The sequence below is a fragment of the Tasmannia lanceolata genome, unplaced genomic scaffold (genome assembly GCF_043159265.1).
Source record: "Tasmannia lanceolata isolate RefF3 unplaced genomic scaffold, GAP_Taslan_0.1 ptg000003l, whole genome shotgun sequence".
In the NCBI taxonomy this organism is placed as follows: Eukaryota; Viridiplantae; Streptophyta; class Magnoliopsida; order Canellales; family Winteraceae; genus Tasmannia; species Tasmannia lanceolata.
In genome coordinates, this window is record NW_027518680.1 from 46,297,609 (window position 1) to 46,317,788 (window position 20,180).

At 37.2% G+C, this 20,180-nt stretch overlaps 1 protein-coding gene and 1 pseudogene across 1 annotated transcript; both read right to left on the reverse strand.

The window, feature by feature from the left end:
• Nucleotides 1–579: 579 nt before the first annotated feature.
• On the reverse strand, nucleotides 580–8,233 carry IAMT1 (IAA carboxylmethyltransferase 1). Its single transcript, XM_077373630.1, has 4 exons — nucleotides 7,981–8,233; nucleotides 5,588–6,001; nucleotides 1,785–2,060; nucleotides 580–1,141 (listed from the first exon to the last, which is right to left on the reverse strand). The coding sequence occupies exons 1-4, from the start codon at nucleotides 8,170–8,172 to the stop codon at nucleotides 788–790; spliced, it is 1,236 nt and encodes a 411-aa protein (XP_077229745.1). The 5' UTR covers nucleotides 8,173–8,233; the 3' UTR covers nucleotides 580–787.
• Nucleotides 8,234–16,909: 8,676 nt separating this feature from the next.
• Nucleotides 16,910–19,345, reverse strand: LOC143869831 (uncharacterized; annotated as a pseudogene).
• Nucleotides 19,346–20,180: the final 835 nt, after the last annotated feature.

Consider the following 20,180-nt stretch of genomic DNA (forward strand, 5'->3'; position numbering starts at 1 on the left):
AGCACCCTTTATGCAATTGGACATCATGCCAAAAATCCCTGCTTCATTTTGATAAGGATACCCATCAAAGCTTTTAATGTATGTGTGTGGGGGGGTTGTTAAAGCTTCCCTTCAATATTTTGTAATATCTCTATTCCTCTTACAAACATGGTTTCATCTGGATTATCAGCTCCTTAGATTTCTCACTTATAATTGTAGATTTACTTAAAATGAAACTAATCAATTTTCCTCTTCTTATCTCATGTGTGTTATTGCTTGCGCTAGTGTTCGTCTATATGGAAAAATCCATGATATGAAAACTTTTGTGACCCAAACAAGCCGGACTATTGTGGCCGAAGGATCGCGGGCTTTTATTTCCGTTTTTTAATCGTCAATTTGCAAGTTACCAAAGGTTTTTTTTAGGATTTTCCCAATCAGAGGTGTGGCCCGGTTGATAAATGGTTAAGATCATTAAAAGATTCGCGTACAGCTCTACTTCCATATCTTTGTTGCACCGCCAATTGATCTAAATCATATAAATACCATAAATAATGCAAAAACACCACTTCTTTTCAGTTGCTATAATTGCAAGGGAAGAAATGCATAAAAAACTATGACAAACTGAGATTATATATCGATGTATCAGTCTATATATGACATTTCATTATGTTATTAGACATCATAAGAATTAAAAGTCCTAAGGTAGAAAAAAGGGTTTTTAAAGTTAGATGAGTAGAGGGGGAAGGAAGGAAACAAGGAAACACAACAATCAAATGAAAAACAGGCACCATGATAGCTCTTTATGCCTTTATGTCAAGGAGAGTGAGGCAACTATATGGTAGAACTGTAGTTGTTCTAACAGCTCTGCGGCGTGACTCGTGGCCCGCCGCTCGAGCAGTGCGAAGAGCTCGTTGCTGAGCTCTTCGCCAATCTGGGCGTCCACCAAGACGCCCGAGACAGTCCGACAGCTGTTAGCCAAGGCTCGGCCCACCTCCTTGGCATCGTCCGGACGGCTAACAATTAATGGGCTACCCCCTCGAAACATCTCGAGCTTGTTGATGGTAAACGAGCCATCGGCTTCTACCACTTCCTTGAAATCTTGTAGGCTTGCAGCATAAACCGGGATGTTGAAGCTGTCACGCTTCTCGCCATCTACAAGACCCTGCTTGTATCAAAATTTTGCATGTAATTAGCAAATCGGGTATACCTAATCTCGGTTTCGGTCTCGACCGAAACTCGAATTTCGGTCGAAATTTAAAACCCTGGTTATAAGTACATATAAGGGGCTAATGTATCACTTCCCTTCCTATTTTAGTACTTTTATGACAAATATATAGATATTCAACCCTTGCACATGGTTTCCTAATTTTAATAACGGTAAAATATATTTTTTTGTAGGATCCCAATATATCACTTCCCTTCCTATAGTTCAGTGCATGTCCGAATCTAGCCAATTGACTGCGTAGTTCTAAGAAGACATATTATGTTTAAATACGGACATGCACCGAACTTTTGGTGTAAGCCATTCTTAGAACCTGTCGAATCATTATCGTCCCGGTTTTGACATGAGGGGACCCACAAAGTAATAAGTAACACACCTAAAGTTGTCAACTATTATCATCACACAGTGGTTGAGTAATTTACACCGAAATTTTAGTGTATATGATTATATAAGGAGAGGAATGCTTTACTCATAGGCATCCTTACCAAAAAAAAGGGTAAAAGAGGACACCCTCTTACCCTTTTGTTTTTGGCAACGGTGCATGTGAGCCTAGCCTATTTTAATTAAGAGTCTTTTATTTTACCTTTTGAACTAGGTCATTCCAAGCTTCCTGAAAGTGGGTCCCAAAGAGGAGACCTGGTCCACCTTGATCGGTAGGGTCCACGGACGTTCTGCCCAAAAAGACAAGAAACATGGACCCTCCGGCCTTCAACTCAATCGATCGTGACCTTAGAAATGCAGCCAAATCCATTTGGAACTGCTGCTTATAAGCATTAGCCGTGCATTCCGAGGCTCCGTGAATAAACACCCTTCCCTTGTTGTATGCAGACGATTTGCTATCCGTCACGCTCTCCGGCACCTGCTTTTTACATACATAAAACCAACAGTGTGAGCTCTCTAGGACTCATGAACGTAAGGACAAATTCGAGGAGACCAAGGGGCGTAAATATCAATTTCTATGCCCCCTTCAACTTTTACACACATTACCATTTACCTGCCTTTATCTTTTTAGCTTGTCAACATCTTTGACTCATTTTTTTCAAACGTAATCAAGATACGCTTTTTTCATAAAGACAAAATATCTTACCTTTCTACAACATTTTCAAAGGTGATATCCGTTTTGACTGTTTATGACATTGTCCATAAAATATTAATACCTAATGCCTGCTAACCTATATGCTTAGGTGATCATTTTGAATTACTTATTTTAGAAAGTCCATGAAATGCATTTCATTATTTTGGCTAAAGTTATAGGATATATTTGTCCCTTTCTTATATACATACATAATTCATATACATATACATATACATACGAGTTTTTATATGGTGGCCGGCCGTCAAGTACAATCAAAACGGTACCACCCTTGATATTTGATCCAAAAGCAGCGCACTTTTTAAGATGCTGCTGTTGGATCAAATATCAAGGGTGGTCACGTTTGATGTACCACCTTGACGGACTTCACCGCCGCCCACCATAAAATCTCTCTCTCTCTCTCTCTCTCTCTATATATATATATATATATATATATATATATATATATATATATATATATATATATATATATAGAGAGAGAGAGAATGGTTTTTACACACAAGTGTAGATAAGTTATCTACACACTAGCGTAAAGTACAGTGGAGGACATATTGTTTGGGTGATCCAAACCATTCATTTGATTGGCCCTCACATAGATAGGGTGTCCACAAAAAATCAGCTCCATAGGATCATCCCAACCCTACGATTTTTGGAGGTAAAAATGACGTGTATAAACCTTCACAAATCTGTCCATTTTTTGCCTCCACGGTTCAAAGGGTTAGGATGATCCTATGAAACTAAGTTTTTGGGCACACCCTATCTTTGAGAGGGCCCTTCAAATGAATGCTTTGGATCACCCAAACAATGTGGGCCCCCACTATATTTAAAGCTAGTGTGTAAATAACTTATCTACACGTATGTGTAGAAACTGTTTTCTCATATATATATATATATATATATATATATATATATATATATATATATATATATATAGAGAGAGAGAGAGAGAGAGAGAGAGAGAGAGAGAGAGAGAGAGAGGAAAGGGTTCCTACTAATGTTAGCAGCTAGCTTAGCTGCTATCGTTAGCATAAAACAAGAGTGGGGCCTACAATGTTAGGGGGTCCAAAGCATTCATTTGGAAGGCCCTTTCATAAATAGGGTGTCCCCAAAAAGTCAGCTCCATTGGATCATCTTAGGGTGTCTATTTGTGGGGAGAAAAAATGGGCAGATTAGTGGACAAACAGTATCTGTCCATTTTCACTCCCACAAATGGACATCATTTGATGATCCAATGGAGCTGATTTTTGGTACACGCCCCATCCATGATGGTTCCTTTCAAATGAATGCTTAGGATCACCCCAATAATGTGGCCCCACTCTTGTTCTAAGCAAAGCTAGCTGCTAACGTCAGCAGGAACCCTTTCCTCACATATATATATATATATATAGGAAAATGAGTGTGCGGTCGAGCGCACCTAAGCTTAGGTGCGGTCGAGGGCCCTAACACATGGGTCCCACATTTTTTGTGTTGATCAAAACCATTCGCTTGCAAGGCCCCATCATAGATAGGGTGTGTACAAAAAATCAGCTCAATTGGATCATCCTAACCCCTCCAAAAGTGGAGGGCAAAAATGGGCAAATTTGTGGCAAACGGTGTCTGTCCATTTTGACCTCCACAAATGGATGGGTTAAGATGATCCTATGGAGCTGATTTTTTGTACATACTCCATCTATGTAAGGGCCTTTCAAATGAATGCTTTGGATCATCCTAACAAAGTGGGCCCACATGAGTTTGGAGCCCTCGACCGCACAATCTTATTCCTCATATATATATATATATATATAAACATGTGTGAATGTGTGTGTATAGAGAGATTGAAAGAAAGAGAGAGTGTGTATAGAGAGATTGAAAGAAAGAGAGAGTTTCATTTGATGTCTGTACGCATATGCATGTATTTTTTTTCAAAAAAATACAATGGAATGTACGAGGTTCGTTGATCCGAACCAATTGGTATATATATATATACCAATTGGTCCCACATATTTGGGTGATCTAATATATGAGAAAAGTGTTTCTAGTCCGGCCGACTAGAGATCATTCTCTAGTCCACCACCCAAAAACACATGGGTCCCATACATTTAGGTGATCTAAAGCATTCATTTAATAGGCCTCATCATAGATAGGATGTCCACAAAAATTCAACTTCATAGGATCTTCTGAACCCTTCGATTTGTGGAGTTAAAAAATGGACAGATTTGTGGCGGTTTATAGCCGTCCATTTTAAGCTCCACAAATCATAGGGTTGGGATGATCCTATGAAGCTAATTTCTTGTGGACACCGTCTCTATCTCAGGGCCCATCAAATGAATGCTTTGCATCACCCAAATATGTGGGACCCATGTGTTTTTGGGTGGCGGACTAGAGAATGATCTCTAGTTGGCCGGACTAGAAACACTTTCCTCATATATATATATGAGAAAAGTGTAGCTACACATACGTGTAGGTAACTTAGCTACACCAACGGCTTAAAATACAGTGGGCCCCACATTGTTTGGGTGATGCAAACCATTCATTTGATGGGCCCTCATATAGATAGGGTGTGCCCAAAAAATCAGCTCTATAGGATCATCCCAACCCTACGATTTGTGGAGGAAAAAATGGACGCGTAAAGACCTTTACAAATCTGTCCATTTTTGCCTCCACAGTTTGAAGGGTGGGGATGATCCTATGGAGCTGATTTTTTGGGCACACCCTATCAATGTGAGGGTCTATCAAATGAATGGTTTGGATCACCCAAACAATGTGGGCCCACTGTATTTTAAGCCGTTGGTGTAGCTAAGTTAGCTACACGTATGTGTAGCTTTACTTAACTCTATATATATATATATATATATATATATATATATAGAGGAAAGTGAAGCTACACCGCCGGTGTAGCTAACTTAGCTACACCGCCGGCTTAAAATACAATGGGCCCACATTGTTTTGGTGATCCAAACCATTCATTTGATTGGCCCTCACATAGATAGGGTGTCCACCAAAAATCAGCTCCATAGGATCATCCCAACCCTTCAAACTGTGGAGGCAAAAATGGACAAATTTGTGAAGGTTTTTATACGTTCATTTTTGCCTCCACAAATCGTAGGGTTGGGATGATCCTATGGAGCTGATTTTTGGTGGACACCCTATCTATGTGAGGGCCAATCAAATGAATTCTTTGGATCACCAAAACAATGTGGGCCCATTGTATTTTAAGCCGGCGGTGTAGCTAAGTTAGCTACACCGGCGGTGTAGCTTCACTTTCCTCATATATATATATAGTATTCATGTAAATTTAGTGTATTTGGTATCACCTGAGAGAGCCAGTGCAAGGAAAATGCCGAGTGGAATACGTTGATAGATTTGGCCGGGAAAAGGCGTCGATAGAACGAACCAGGGACTCCACCGGCATAGTAAGAGCGACGGCCTTCTGCTGCCAAGCACTCTTCCAAGCTTATTTTAATGGCTAAAGGAGGGAGAAGCTGGAAGAGAGTGTTGAAATCATTCGATGGGAGATCGGAGAAGAAGGCTTGGAATTCAGGAGGCCCACATCCAATGGCTTCATACCTCTTTGCAAAGTGTTTGATGATAACATCAACGATAAAGAGTGTGTTTTCACCACTAGAGCAACCCAAGTCTGAGACTGTGAAGAGCTCATCTGGAGAAGGAAGAGTAATGTTGTCTAAGACTCCTTCAAGAAGGTGAAGCATCGATCGAGCATGTCGAGCCTATTCAAGACATTAAATAAATCAAAAAAAAAAAAATGAGAACAAAACAAGGCAAGAACGAGGACGTGATATATAAAATTCGTGATAAGAAAATCCTGAATTTTTATGTCATGTTTAAAACCTTTTAAATCCTTAATAATGCCAAAGAAAACTCAGGTTTTTGGGTTAAATATGAACTTTCAAACTTAAACATGAATAAAGATAGGAACATGGTTACGAAATTCTTGAAAAAAAAATCCTGCCTTTTTATGTCATGTTTAAAACCTTTTAAATCCATAATACTTCCAAAGAACTAACTTGTTTGCATTAAATATGAACTTCCCAAATTAAACCAATACTTTCGAACTTAAACATGAATAATTCTTCAATTTATTACATATTATTTGCAAATCTAATGAGAAATTCAGAATTATTGAAAAAATATTGAAGTAAAAATTAAATTGAAACCTAAATCTACAAAACATAGGCACCCAACCATTCTTCTATACTCTACTTACTGATATTATATTTTAGTATTTGTCAGCACTACCATGTTTTGATAATGAGAGAAACTCACCTTGTCTTTTCCTTTTCATGAGACCTTTGTTTTGGGAAGTGTATAGCGTTTGGCGCGATTGGTTATAAATAATAAAATACAAGGTGACTTCATCCCATTATCAATACATGATAGTATCAGTAGCCTAAATATAGAGATATAGATATAGATAAACATGCTTTGAACATCTGCCTCTCCAAATCATTCCTGATTAAGAAATTTGTAATTCTGACTACTGCGAGAATGACTATGGTTAACATTCTAATCATAAAAAGAACCACAACAACAAAAACAATAATGATGATGATAATAGATAATACAAATCCAAACCATCACCCGTTTGACTCTCCGCTCATCTGAAGAAATAGTTAATATAATCTATATTGTTATAGAAAAAACAGTTTGGTCAGTTCTTAACATTTCAAATATGTATCCACAAATCTTGTAATTTGTGGTCTTCGAATCCAAACCATCCCGAACTTGAAAAAGAAATTTCTGGTCTTCGAATCCACATCCCCATATAGAGTTTAAATATGTATCCACAAATCTTGTAATTTGAAACATTTTTTCTCCGTCCATCTAACATTAATTACTCCCAAACAAATTGCACCTACCTTTTGGAAACAATCTCTCTCTCTCTCTCTCTCTCTCTCTCTCTCTCTCTCTCTCTCTCTCTCTCACACACACACACACACACACACAAAGAGTATTATAGACACATCTTTTTATATTAATTGTGATAAAACAATAATTATACATTGTGAGTGATGAAGAAACACTAAGGGGCCGTTTGAATATGTGGATTTTAGAATCTAGATTTTTAGTTTGAAAACAGTGTAAAAGAGGGTTCATGATCAAGCTGATGCATGCTGTCCTGGCAGTGTTTCTTGGATTTTAAGTGAGAAATTCAGGTTTTGAAAATCTGTCGTGCATCCTAATTAAGATTTCTAAATATGGGAGGATTTACTACTCTCTTGCTGACGGAAAAAAAGGGCGAGAAGTCAAACACGAGTAAAAAACGATGGCTGGTCCGCTTAATCTCTTGTCTCTTAGCTACAGTTTTGAAGAAATCTCGAATTCTAAAATCCGCGTATCCAAACTGCCCCTAAATAACAACCCACCGAGAAAATAATAAATATAACAGCACAAAATTATATATGAATACAGGACTCGAGTAAATAGAAAATCTAACAGCTCAAGATTGATGTCACAAGGGAAAAAAACAATCTCCTAGTTGAAGGAATACATATTAAGGAACTTTATCTCCTGATCATTTTCTCAAGTTTCTTAAACATGTATATAATTTCCATTCTTGGGTGAGCTGGGATCGGTGTCAATCGTAAGTTCATGCAGCTCTATCCCAAGATAGAATCTGAACTAATTCAAGTCATTTTGCAAAAGATAGGAGAAAATTTTATCAACTTTCTCTAAAGACACTTAATACCTGAGCTTGTGAGTTGTTTGCATAGCTGGTCTCTCCTTTCCCTCCTTTCATGCAAAACAGCCTTTCAAGTTTCATCTGAGGGACTACCACATTGTCTCCTTGGATAGTAGCCATTATAGTGTTGGGGTGAACTTTTTCTCTTTCAGGGTTGGGATTTTGTGAGTTGGAAAAGAGGCAAGAGGAGGTCAACATATATAGGCCAGTTGAATATATTTCTGGTGGGAAAAATATTTTTCATTCACACGAGCAAAAAAGAAGCATTGGTTGTAATAAGTAAATGAGATAGAACAAACCAAAATGGGTGTCACATGGAATGTAGTAGCCCCAAAATTACCGCCGGAATCTAATACTCCATTATCCATGCCATGCTAATGAAACTCGCCTGAATTTGGTAAGAAACATGAATACCGAGTTAACCCAAGATTTTATTTTTACCTCACGCTCTGGTTTAATTAAAACTAATCAAGGAGGAATCTCACACCGTGCTAATGAAAATCTCTCACCGTGCTTAATTGGTAAAAAACATGATTTCCTCGACCCAAAATTTTATTTTTGTCCCATGCGCTGGTTTAATTAAATTAATTAAGGAGAAAATCTCACACCGTGTCAATGAAAATCTCCAACCCCTTTCCAAGCATGTCTACCCCTTTTGTTCGTGTAGTTAAAATTCGGAAATGCTGCCGGTTATAGAAAAAAAACTAACAAAAGGCGTGGTAATCTCTCTCTCTCTCTCTCTCTCTCTCTATATATATATATATATATATATATATATATATATATATATATATATAAATGAGGATGTGACGCGAAACTCGGCCAAAAAAAATCCTTGTCAACTCGGCGTGGACGTGGCCAAAAACGCAATTGATGTTGTCATAACTCGGGAGAGTCAAAGGAGTTTTTATTGACTCTGTGGGGCAAAACGTGAAATGTGGATGCTGTACAACGCAGAACGCGGCCAAGGTAAAAGGGAGTCGACTCGGGCGAGTTCTGAGTCGAATCAACGAGTTTTCAAACACTATTATATCTATCTAGCTATAGAAAAGGGTTGCTGCGCTCGAGCACAGAAACAGGGGGTGGGGCCATTGGGGGGGTGATCCTAAGCATTCATTTGGAAGGCCCCATCATGGATGGGGGCCCTACCAAAAATCAGCTCCATTGGATCACCAATGGGTGCCCATTTGTGGGGCCAAAAATGGATAAATACTGTTTGTCCACAAATCTGTCTATTTTTGGCCCCACAAATGGACACCCTAAGGTGATCCAATGGAGCTGATTTTTGGTGGACACCCTACCCATGAAAAGGCCCATCAAATGAATGCTTTGGATCCCACCCAAAATGTGGCCCCACCCCGTTTCTGTGTTCGAGCGCAGCTATGCTTAGCTGTGCTCGAGCGCAACAAATGCTTTTCTCATATATAAATATATATATATATATAGAGAGAGAGAGGAAAGTGAAGCTACACAGCCGGCTTAAAATACAATGGGCCCACATTGTTTTGGTGATCCAAAGAATTCATTTGATTGGCTCTCACATAGATAGGGTGTCCACCAAAAATCAGCTCCATAAGATCATCCCAACCCTACGATTTGTGGAGGCAAAAATGGACGTGTAAAAACCTGCACAAATTTATCCATTTTTGCCTCCACAGTTTGAAGGGTTGGGTTGATCCTATGGAGCTGATTTTTGGTGGACACCCTATCTATGTGAGGGCCAATCAAATGAATTCTTTGGATCACCAAAACAATGTGGGCCCATTGTATTTTATACCGGCGGTGTAGCTAAGTTAGCTACACCGGCGGTATAGCTTCACTTTCCTCATATATATATATATATATATATGAGGAAATGGTTGTATATATTATTGTTAGTATAGACAATATAGTAATTTACATAGCTTCTAAAATATTTTTGCACTTTTTAAGCTTTTTAACCCGGTTCTGTTTTCTTCTAATTAAATATAAGGTGGCAGTTGGAAAAGCCACCTAACTTCCAAAACTGCTAGCTCCTTTTCCACTGTAATGTTTTCCTTTCCTAAAAGTAAAAAATTGAAAAAGACCCTCTCTCAAGTCACAATATCTTATCCCTCTCTCCCTTCCTCTCTCATCAGTCCTCTATTCTACACATGCAATTAGCTTTGCCTGTCGGCAAGAAGAAGCTTTTTGAGATAATTTGGATTAGTATGATTAATTAGAAGAAAAAGATGATGAATCTCTCTTTAGTCACCACCCTGAAAATCCATGTCTCTCAAACTTTTCAGTCAGCATTAGATGACTCTTTCCTTCCTCGTGAGACCCGGGATTTTGTTCTCTTCTTTCTCCCACATACTGCTTTTTGCACGATTTCAGTCTTCACGCCGTGATAGTCGCCCTTTCACGTGAAACAAGGCCGACCATTCCCTTTCAACTTTATTTGATTATATCAATCTCATAACCTTTTCTTTTGCACCCTATTTAATGTCTTTTAAGTCCTTGTATGACCCTTTTTCTGGAATTCTTCAAAGGGGCCAAATCTCTTATATGATTCTAATATTCTAACTCTAGGCTTTGTTTTTTTATCAGGCAGCTGCTACCTACTTAGAGGCTACTAATAAAAAATTACAAATAAATTAACAATAGCAGGTTATAATTTCCAATGATTCTAGACAAGGCCACCTTCACATGAAATTTATCATGGTAGTCTATTTATCGGAACATGCCGTCGTACTCTCAAAATATTTGTTCTAGTTTTGAGGGACCCAATGCAGGGATCACGGCTCGGACTATAACTAACCACCCAAAGAGATCAACACATAAGAACCGTTCCCATCTTTAATTGAATTATATATTTTTTGTTGGGATTGACGCCTTGTTCTAGTTGCTTTTCTATGTTGGGTGAATAGCTATGGATATGGAAATGAAATAGAAGTGAAAAATGTCCCCTGTGGTATATGAATAATAAGAAATGGAATTTTCGATGGTTTGAAATACTATGATTTTTCTTGTTTTTCCTACTTATATGAGAGAGATAGAGAGAGTACTGTAGGTTTAGTAAAAAAAACCTAATTATATATGGTTTATCATAAACCTTAGTGGTTTTTGCAAAAAGAGTATTCCAGAGTACCATATTTGCAAAAAGAAAAACCTAGTTTGCTAATATGCGGAAAGAGTGATAGCTTTTGGCCATTTTTTGCGGAAGAGATGAAGTGGATGTTCTCGTGACGGACTTGAAACAAAATGTGATTTTAAATTTTAAAATGACAAAATTACCCTTTATTTAAAGAATGTTAGGGCGGCACTATCATTGATGCTATCTAAAAATTAGCAATAAATTTTGAGGATGGCTATTTTAGGAAGATTCATAAGTGGAAGTTTCACAAGTAAAAAATGCGAAAAGTTTTCGTGGATAAGAAGGTGTTTTGGTAGAATAGAAACTTGCTAAGCTTACATGATTTTGAGATATGGGAAACTTATATTCTTGGAAAGCTTGCAAGATTACAAGCTTTGAGATTTAGCAAGTTTCAAGATTTGATAAATATGATTTCCTATTCCCTTAAGTATTTCGTTTCCTAAAAGGTTATCATTTTCTAATTTAGTTATTTACTAGATTTGATAGGCTCTAGTTGCTTTTCTTATTTGTATCTAGTTTTTAGCTAAGGAAACTTTAATATTTTAGATAGATATACCAATATTAATTTTAGCTACTTTTTAGTCTTTGGAAATCTTTTAGAAATGTAATAAAGGAGATGGACGATTGGAGTTATGAGAGTTTTTGAGATTGAATAAAATTTTATCTTCACGGCATACGTGAGATTTCGTATGAGTTCTTCTTGTTACTTGTTCTCTCTTGATTTTGTTTGATCTTGGTATTTGGGTTGCGCCAGATTGGTATCAGAGCTACTTCGCTCCTGCGGTTGGCGGTTGGTGGTTGGCGGCGGATTGATCATGCCACCGAAAAGAAGAGGCACTCATACCGCTCCGATGGCGGAGATTGAGACACGAGACGAACTAGCCATGCTTTTAAGACAAGTCGAACACTTGAAGGCCCGGATTCTTCACTTGGAAACTTCTTGCATGATGAAGAAACCGAAGAGGAAGATGAAACCTTAGGTGTGGTGAAAGATATGTCAAGAGTGAGAATTCTCCAAATAATTTAAGCCGTGAATTTTTTTTGTACCATATCCTTTAAAAATCATGAGTATTTAAAAAATCTTGCATTTTTTTGAATGAAAAGTGAATTTATGGAATTAAACTTGAATTTTCCAAATTAAATTTAAAAATTTCAATTTGTTCATCAATTTCTCATATAAATCTAGAGTTAGAGAGAATGCGTGAGTGCAAGGGATACTCAATTAAAGGTTTCTCTTTCAAGGCCTTGCAAAATCCAGCTGCTAGGGAGCCCCATTGCATCCGCATCATCAATGTGCATTAAGTATTCCATTACTTTTTACATTTTTATGTGCTCTATTATTTCATTACTTTTACATTTTTCAGGGGCGCTCTATTAATTCCATAACTTATGCTTAAATGCTATAATAAGTGCACTTTTGATGACATAGATCCAATCAGGTGCCCTTGCAGCGGCTTTTTACAAGAGCGCCCTTGGATTTATAATTCCTCATATATGTGGGCGATGATAAATTCGCATCCCTTGTAGGATGATTCACACCCTCTTAATGTGAACTGACATCAAAAAGCTTTAAAGTGGGTGTGAATCATCCTACAGGGTGAGCGAATTTATCATCTTCCATATATATTTAGGGAAATGATTTATGCGCTCCAGTGTTTTGATAAACACGCGCTCCACTTGTTTGTCGTGTAGGACTTAAAGGGATGTCAGAGGATATTATGGTTATAAAAAAACTCTTAAAACCCTTTAAATACTGCACGACAAACAAGTGAGCGCATGTTTATCAAAATATTGGAGCGCTGAAATCATTCCCCTGTATTTGTGTTGGAAGAGAATTGATACAGTATAATGATCCACGCATACCATTCAGGGAATGCCTTATAATTACATGTCAGATCGTGATTGGATGGTTCGAGCATGAGGGAACCGTCACACAAAACAGGACCCAACATCTTGAGTACTGTCATACAGACGTATAACGCCAAAAATTTGGTGTATGGAACAACAGCAACCCCTCTTCGTGCTCGATATCTTATACTTTTATTAAAACAGTAGCAAATCAAACCGTAATCAATGGGTTTAGTGATAAAATTACTCAAATTTCCCTCCAGACCTGCAGTTGCATGCGGATTATAAGTAGCCATGTAAAATAGAAACGTAAGTTTAATTATTCTTGGGAATGCTACACTTGCATGAATTTTAGGGTTCTGCATTATTCAATGGTATCCTCGGTGATTGGAATTAGTAGGTCAAGGAGATGGATTTTGTGATAGATTCTTCATTTATGACAGGAGAGGACTTGTAGCTCAATAAACCAGAGAGAGAGAGAGAGAGAGAGAGAGAGAGAGAGAGAGTTGTAGCCCATTAAACCATGTAGCCTATTAAACAACTGAGAGACTGAGAGAGGGTGATGGATCCAAAAATGGAATGATGTCACTATGTTTTGTCTGTTTTGGGATGTAGGGATGATAGCCCATTGCTTATTATTGCATTCTTTTGAAGCTTAAATAAAGGTTCCTTCTTTTCATTAGTTTCTTTTTGTCATGTGAACATGAATCTAAGAAGAAGAGTCTTCATTGAATGTTTTCTTATAATTCCTTGGAGTAGCAGAAATCTGTTGGTATTTTTCAATTGCTAGATAATTTAAGATTTTCCATTAAACAGATTTGCATCCTCAACTATGTTGCAAAAAGATACCGTTCTAAATGTTGCATACTTTTTTATTTAATATGTTAAAAAATGTTTAGGATTATAATTACTTTCATTGTAAATAATGATTTGATTTGTTACCAAACAAATATGTGACTTCTTTACTAGAGTTCATATTTTAAATTTTAAATAATGAGCTTAAAATATTAAATATGAAATAATTAAACTTTGATCATGTGTTTATTAGCTAGTGAAGATTGAGTTATTAGAAATTAAATGATTAATTTATAGCTCAAATTTAATATGACATTACCGGATCAAATACTAGACAATGCATCTATATGATATACCCAGGTTAATTTGCAACTTTTGATGGGATGTTTTGGATTACATTGGTTGCAAATTTTAAGCTACCACATCTTTAAGTGTGGTAGGGACACTGGATGAATGGTCTAGATCTTGACAATGATACTTGGGTGGGGCTGATCACAGTTTGTCTGATGAGTAGACCTGGCAAATGGGCAGGCTGGGCCGGGTTGGACCCGGTTCGAATGGGTCTTGGTCAAACGGGCTAGGTCAAAATGACCCGGAAAATTTTACGGGTCACTAAGCTTGGACCCGCACCTGGCCCGTACGGGCTGGGTCGACCCACCGGTCACCCGTGTTTTTAGTAAATTTTTGCTTTTTCTATTTTTTTTTTTAGTTTTTATAGGTATTTGCTAGCCACCTTCTCCAAAGGCTACTCCTCGCCAATCCTTTGCAACTGATGTGTTGAGAGATTTGTCTTATTAGATGTTGTGAAAACTGCAAAGAAAAGTATTTTTCTAGAAAGGTGGCTAGCAATAATAAGCATGGTTTTAAATTTCGACCGAAATCCGAAATTTCAGATTTCAGTGGGGACCGAAACCGAAATATGCCGAAATTCATTATTTCGTCATTTACCAAATTTCGGCCGAAATTTCAGAATTTCGGTCCAAAATTTCAGAATTCGGAATTTCGGTCTGAAATTTCGATTATGTGCCTTTTTTAATTAAAAAAAAAGTGTTACAAAATTTTGGAATTTCGGTCCGGAATTTCCAACCAAATTACCAAATTTCGGACCGAAATTTCGGTTTTCGGTGGTGTCCGAAACGGTTACTGAAACTGAAATTTTAAACCATGATAATAAGTACCGAAAAAGCTAGCAATAATAATCATAATGTACTAAAGTTTTAGAGGAAAATTACGGAAAAAGTGCTATAAAGTAGAAAAATTACGGAAAAAGTACCGAAAAGGTTCCTTTATATGACAATTACATAAAAAACTACAAAGAAGAGGTATAGAAATATGACAATTACCTAAAAATACTTTGTCTCACTTCTACCGGCACTTGCGGGTCCACCCAGACCTGCCCAATTTTGATGGGCCAGGTTGACCCGTGAGTCAACTTAGAAACGGGTCACAAAACATTGACCCGAACCAGGAAATTACGGGATGGCCGGGTCGACCCGCGGGTCTGGGTCAATTCTTGCCAGGTCTACTCATGAGCGTCTCATGCAAGTGCAATGTTAATTGGGTGGGGCAAAGCACAATTTGTCTTGTGAGCGTCTCATGCAGGTGCTTCTCATAATATCACACCAGATTATTTGATTAATTCTAATTGAAGTGTCCTTGTTAGGTTACATCTTGGTCAGTGTAACTTAACAAGTAAACAAGATTAGTGTTGAACATTTTTCCGATAGAAAAAATGAGTGCTTTTCTCTGTCATAATCCTAGCAAGTTTTGACATTAATAAGAAATACAAAAATTCTCATGACAAATTATTGATAAATTAAATAAAATAGTTTTTGGGTTGTACACTCCATGCAATCACTGGTGAGATATTATATCCAAGCATGATTATCGCCTTGAACCGGACCCGGTTCACCCCGATTTGTGGTATTTTGACCATTTTCATTGACCCGAGGGCAATCTGGTATTTTTACCTGATTTAAGGTATTTGAACAATTTTGTTGACACGAGGGTATTCTGGCCCTTTTTACTTGATTCATAACATTTTGACCAACAAGGGTATTCTTGTCTTTTTACCCGATTTGAGGTATTTTGACCATTTTGGTTGGTTTGAGGGTACCCTGGTCTTTTTTTTCTCGATTTATGGTAATTTGACCATTTTCCTTGACCCGAGGGTCTGCAAACCACAACACGAAGACATACAAAGCAGTACTAAATGAAATAATCTCATAAATAACTCTAAATAACCGTCATAAATAAAAGATTACTATGGGAGTTAAATCTATCGTCCAACCTGAACTACCATAAATGATCATTAATGAATAACAGAATTCTGCCATTATCACTAGGTGAAGCAAAACATAAATCCTAGAGTCCATTTTGCTCATTCCCAATTCCACGATAAATGAGCTCCTTTGCCGAACATCTGTAAATATATAATATAAAGTGAGCTAATGGCCATTAAGATAGACAAGTTCTATAATAGTAATTAACATGAATTTATAACATTGTAATCTTTGATAGCTAAAGCAATACTACGCTAACCGGCAAATCCATGCAACAATTGTAGAACTAGCATAATATATATATATATATATATATATATATGGCTGTACTTAACTTGTACACTGTATCATGTATATTGTAACTGGTATACTATATATGGTATAATGTATATGGTGTACTGTAACTGGTACACTATATTTGGTTCACTGCCATGATGAAACTAGCCTGGTAGACCTAATCTGTGACAAGCCAAGTCCCTACTAAACCAGTGGGAGACCCAATCCCTACTAAACTTGTGGGAGATCATGTCCTCTCTAAACCTGTGAGTGACCACATCCTCACTAACTCGTGAGAGATCTCATCCCTTCTAAATTTGCGGAAGATGACTGCTTGCAATTCAGTGAGAAATCTAATCCCCACAATGCCTGCAGTAGGCAGCTGCCCCGCTAACAGGCAAGTCATCTTCTCCTCGCAATACCTGCGAGAGAACCAAGACATAGTAGCAGGGGCGGAGCCAGGAATTTACACTTGGGGGGGCCGGACTAATTGTAAAAAAAATGCAAGATATACTCTCTATATATGTATATTCTTTCATAGAATAAAAAGGTTTGACAAAAAAAGTATATATATCTTTGATTGACATGCACAAAAAACCAAAAAAGTATACAAATCTTTCTATTGAAGCTGTGCCCGCCGATTTTTCATAGAATAAAATTCATCTACGATCATGTCTGTATTGAAACTCTCAGCGATTTCTTTTTCGATGTAGACAATTAAACAATATGCAAGAAACTCATCCTCCATCTTGTTACGAAGTCTTGTTTTAACAAGCTTCATAGCCGAAAATGCACGTTCTGTAGTTGCAGTTGAAACTGGAAGAGTCAACACAAGACATATCAATCTATCAATCAAATAATAGATCATTGACTTTCCCGTTGCACTTAATCTCTGGCAAAGTTTAGAAATTGTGGAAATATTTTGAAAATCCGGATGCTGAATTATATCAAGCTCATAATGCTGCAGTTGAAATCTCAAATGAATTTTTTCCTGTTCTGAGAAATCTTGAGGATAAAATCTCTCCACAAGATTACAAATATCATCAATTTTAAAAGATTTATAAGCATCATTCGGATCAAGAGCAGAACTAAGAATAAGGACTTCCATTGCTTGCTCACTGAATCTACTGTTTAGCTCTTGCAATTGAGAGTCTATTGCAGCATTAAATATATCAACCCGATAATGGTGGTCCATCGTAATGGGATCCTCTGAATGACGTGGGCGACCACGACCTGCTGTATAATGGGCACTCATATCAGGAATATCAATCCCACGTCTTTCGCAAAATGATTTCACTTTCTCAAGCAAACCATTTATGCTGTCTTCCCTCAACTTCTGAATGAGTAATTTTATAGTTGAGACCAATATGTAGAGCATTCAAAATGTCTTGAGAACAATTTTGCAAAGCTTGACAGAGAATATCAGTGATTCCCATGATTTCTTTCATCAAGTGTAATATAAAAACAAATTCAAAGAATGTCATCACATCATAAGCGGCATCTGCATCACCACGTTGAGAGGAAGTGGTTCCTTCATCGATGATATTCATAAGCACTGTGCAAGATGAAGAAAACATCTTTAGCAAGCTGCAAATAGAATTAAAATGAGAGCCCCATCGAGTATCCCCGGCTTGTTGCAAAGTACCAAGTTGATTAGCCCCTCTACCAGTCGCAATCTCATCGATAGCAATCAAATGTGCAATATCAGCCGCTTGGTTAGATTGTAATTCATTATGACGCTTACAGGAGGCACCGACGATATTAACAATGGAAGACAGCTTTGAGAAAAAGTGATGAATAGGAAACACTTCTCTCGATGCTCCAACTAATGCTAATTGTAATTGGTGAGCTAGACAATGCACATAATATGCATATGGGCAATCTTTAAGAAATAAGGCTTGTAAACCATTCCACTCACCACGCATATTACTAGCACCATCGTACCCTTGACCTCGAATGTTTTGAATGTTAAGATTATGATGAGAGAGAACGGTACATATCTCCCTTTTAAGAGTCAGTGCAGTAGTATCTCTAACATGCACGATATAAAAAAACGCTCTCTAATAAAACCATCCTTATCAACAAACCTCAAAACAAGAGCCATTTGCTCTCTCTTAGACTCATCTCGAGCTTCATCAACAATAATGCAAAACTTTGCATCCCCAATTTCGTCACGAATTGTACTACGCACTTTACTTGAGAAAATATGCAGAATTTCCTTTTGAATTGTGGGCGATGTGTATTTGGCATTCTTTGGAGCATTTTCTAAGACAACCCCAGAAACTTTTTCATTATAGTCTGCTAAAATCTTTATCATTTCAATAAAATTACCTCGATTTTTTGAACTAAAGCTTTCATCATGACCTCTAAAAGCACATGATTGAAATGTTAACCAACGAACAGTGTCTATGGAGGTCTTGAGTCGCAACCGGTTATTTTCAATCTCTTGTGATGTTTGTTTTTCTATGAGTTTATCAATATATTGCAATTGATTCAATAAATCTCGACAAGCTTTCTCAGCAGTCTTATGTGGTGAATTAGGATCTTTTCCAACATGACCTAGAAAGGCACAGTTCAATCCGTCATTCACTTTTTTCCAATTTCGAAACCCTTCACTTGTAAACGCGCCTAATCCCGGGCGTCCTGTTGGTTCTTTACAAAAAAGATAGCATGGCAAACAAAATGCAGCATCCTTTAAAGGGGAGTATTCTAACCAAGAAAATTTTTTAAACCAAGAAGATTGAAATCGGCGAAGATGATTCTCTGCTCCTGAAAGAGGATATTCTGAAAGTAGAAATTGATATGCTCCAGCTCTAAGATATGCACGCCGAATTTCATCTCTTTGATTAACAGGATATTACCATATTTGAGGACGTAGTGCTGGATAACGTACTAAGGAAGTAGTATCAACTTCTTCATGATGGATTCTTGGTAACTTGGAAGGATGTTGCTCAATATTTGACATGTTAGCGTTTAATGGAGATGGTGCAATGACTTCTGAATCATTAACATTCTTCTTCTTGAAGAATGCATCGATAGTTTTTGGTTTGCCCATGATTCAACTTAAAATTTTGAGGAGTGCTTTCGAAATCAAAAAGCTCTCTTCTCAATGGATTGGAACAAATGGAAAACTAGAATTGGAGAGAATTTAAAGAATTATATGTATTGGACAGTCATGCTGTTGGGATTTGGTAAATTGATTGTGTATATTTGGGCATGCAAGCGTGTGAAGCATATATTTAAGCATAATTACAAGAGTTTTAGGAATAAAGTACGCTTTTAATAGGCTATTCAATGATTAATTAGGATATGCTAAGAAAATAAAGGACTTCAAATACTCATGTTTTTATAAGAGGAAAGAGCTTCATTTTGAAGGAAAATAGAGAAATGGACGAGCATTACTGACCTCAAGAACAAGATGAGGAATGCAAGGGCCTTGGAGTGTTATTGGTATGATGACAATTGAAAAACTTGAATTATGATGGGATTTGTACTGGAGCTTGAGGTACTTGCATGCAGCTTTCCAAGCAGCTAGAAAAGCCTGATGATTTTCCATATTTATAACATTAACAAAGTACTTCATTTCCTTATAATAACAAGAACCCAATTCCAAGATAACCATGGCATTTTCATGTGAAACATATTCTTTTGTCGAAATTAGACATGGGTTCACAAAAAAAAAACCATTGGAAGAGCTGAAGAGCATATAAAAGCTCCTCTCTGGCTCTCTGTCTGTAGATTTTTTATTTGTTTAAAATTTACTCAAGGAAGACTACACATGTAACACATTGAAAATTGAAACTAAAATTTGGGTATGGGAGAAATGTGAAGGAGAAAGAACTGAAAGGAACATTGCTTTTCAAAAATAATATAGTAATGCACTAATGCTA

What these genes read in the sequence shown, in the direction of transcription:
- IAMT1 (XM_077373630.1), bottom strand. Translation starts at nt 8,172, where the DNA reads ATGTTGACCTCCTCTTGCCTCTTTTCCAACTCACAAAATCCCAACCCT. An exon ending in CAAACAACTCACAAGCTCAG is followed by an intron (nt 6,002 to 7,980) that starts GTATTAAGTGTC and finishes TGTCTTGAATAG; the next exon opens with GCTCGACATGCTCGATCGAT. An exon ending in CCTTGCACTGGCTCTCTCAG is followed by an intron (nt 2,061 to 5,587) that starts GTGATACCAAAT and finishes TGTAAAAAGCAG; the next exon opens with GTGCCGGAGAGCGTGACGGA.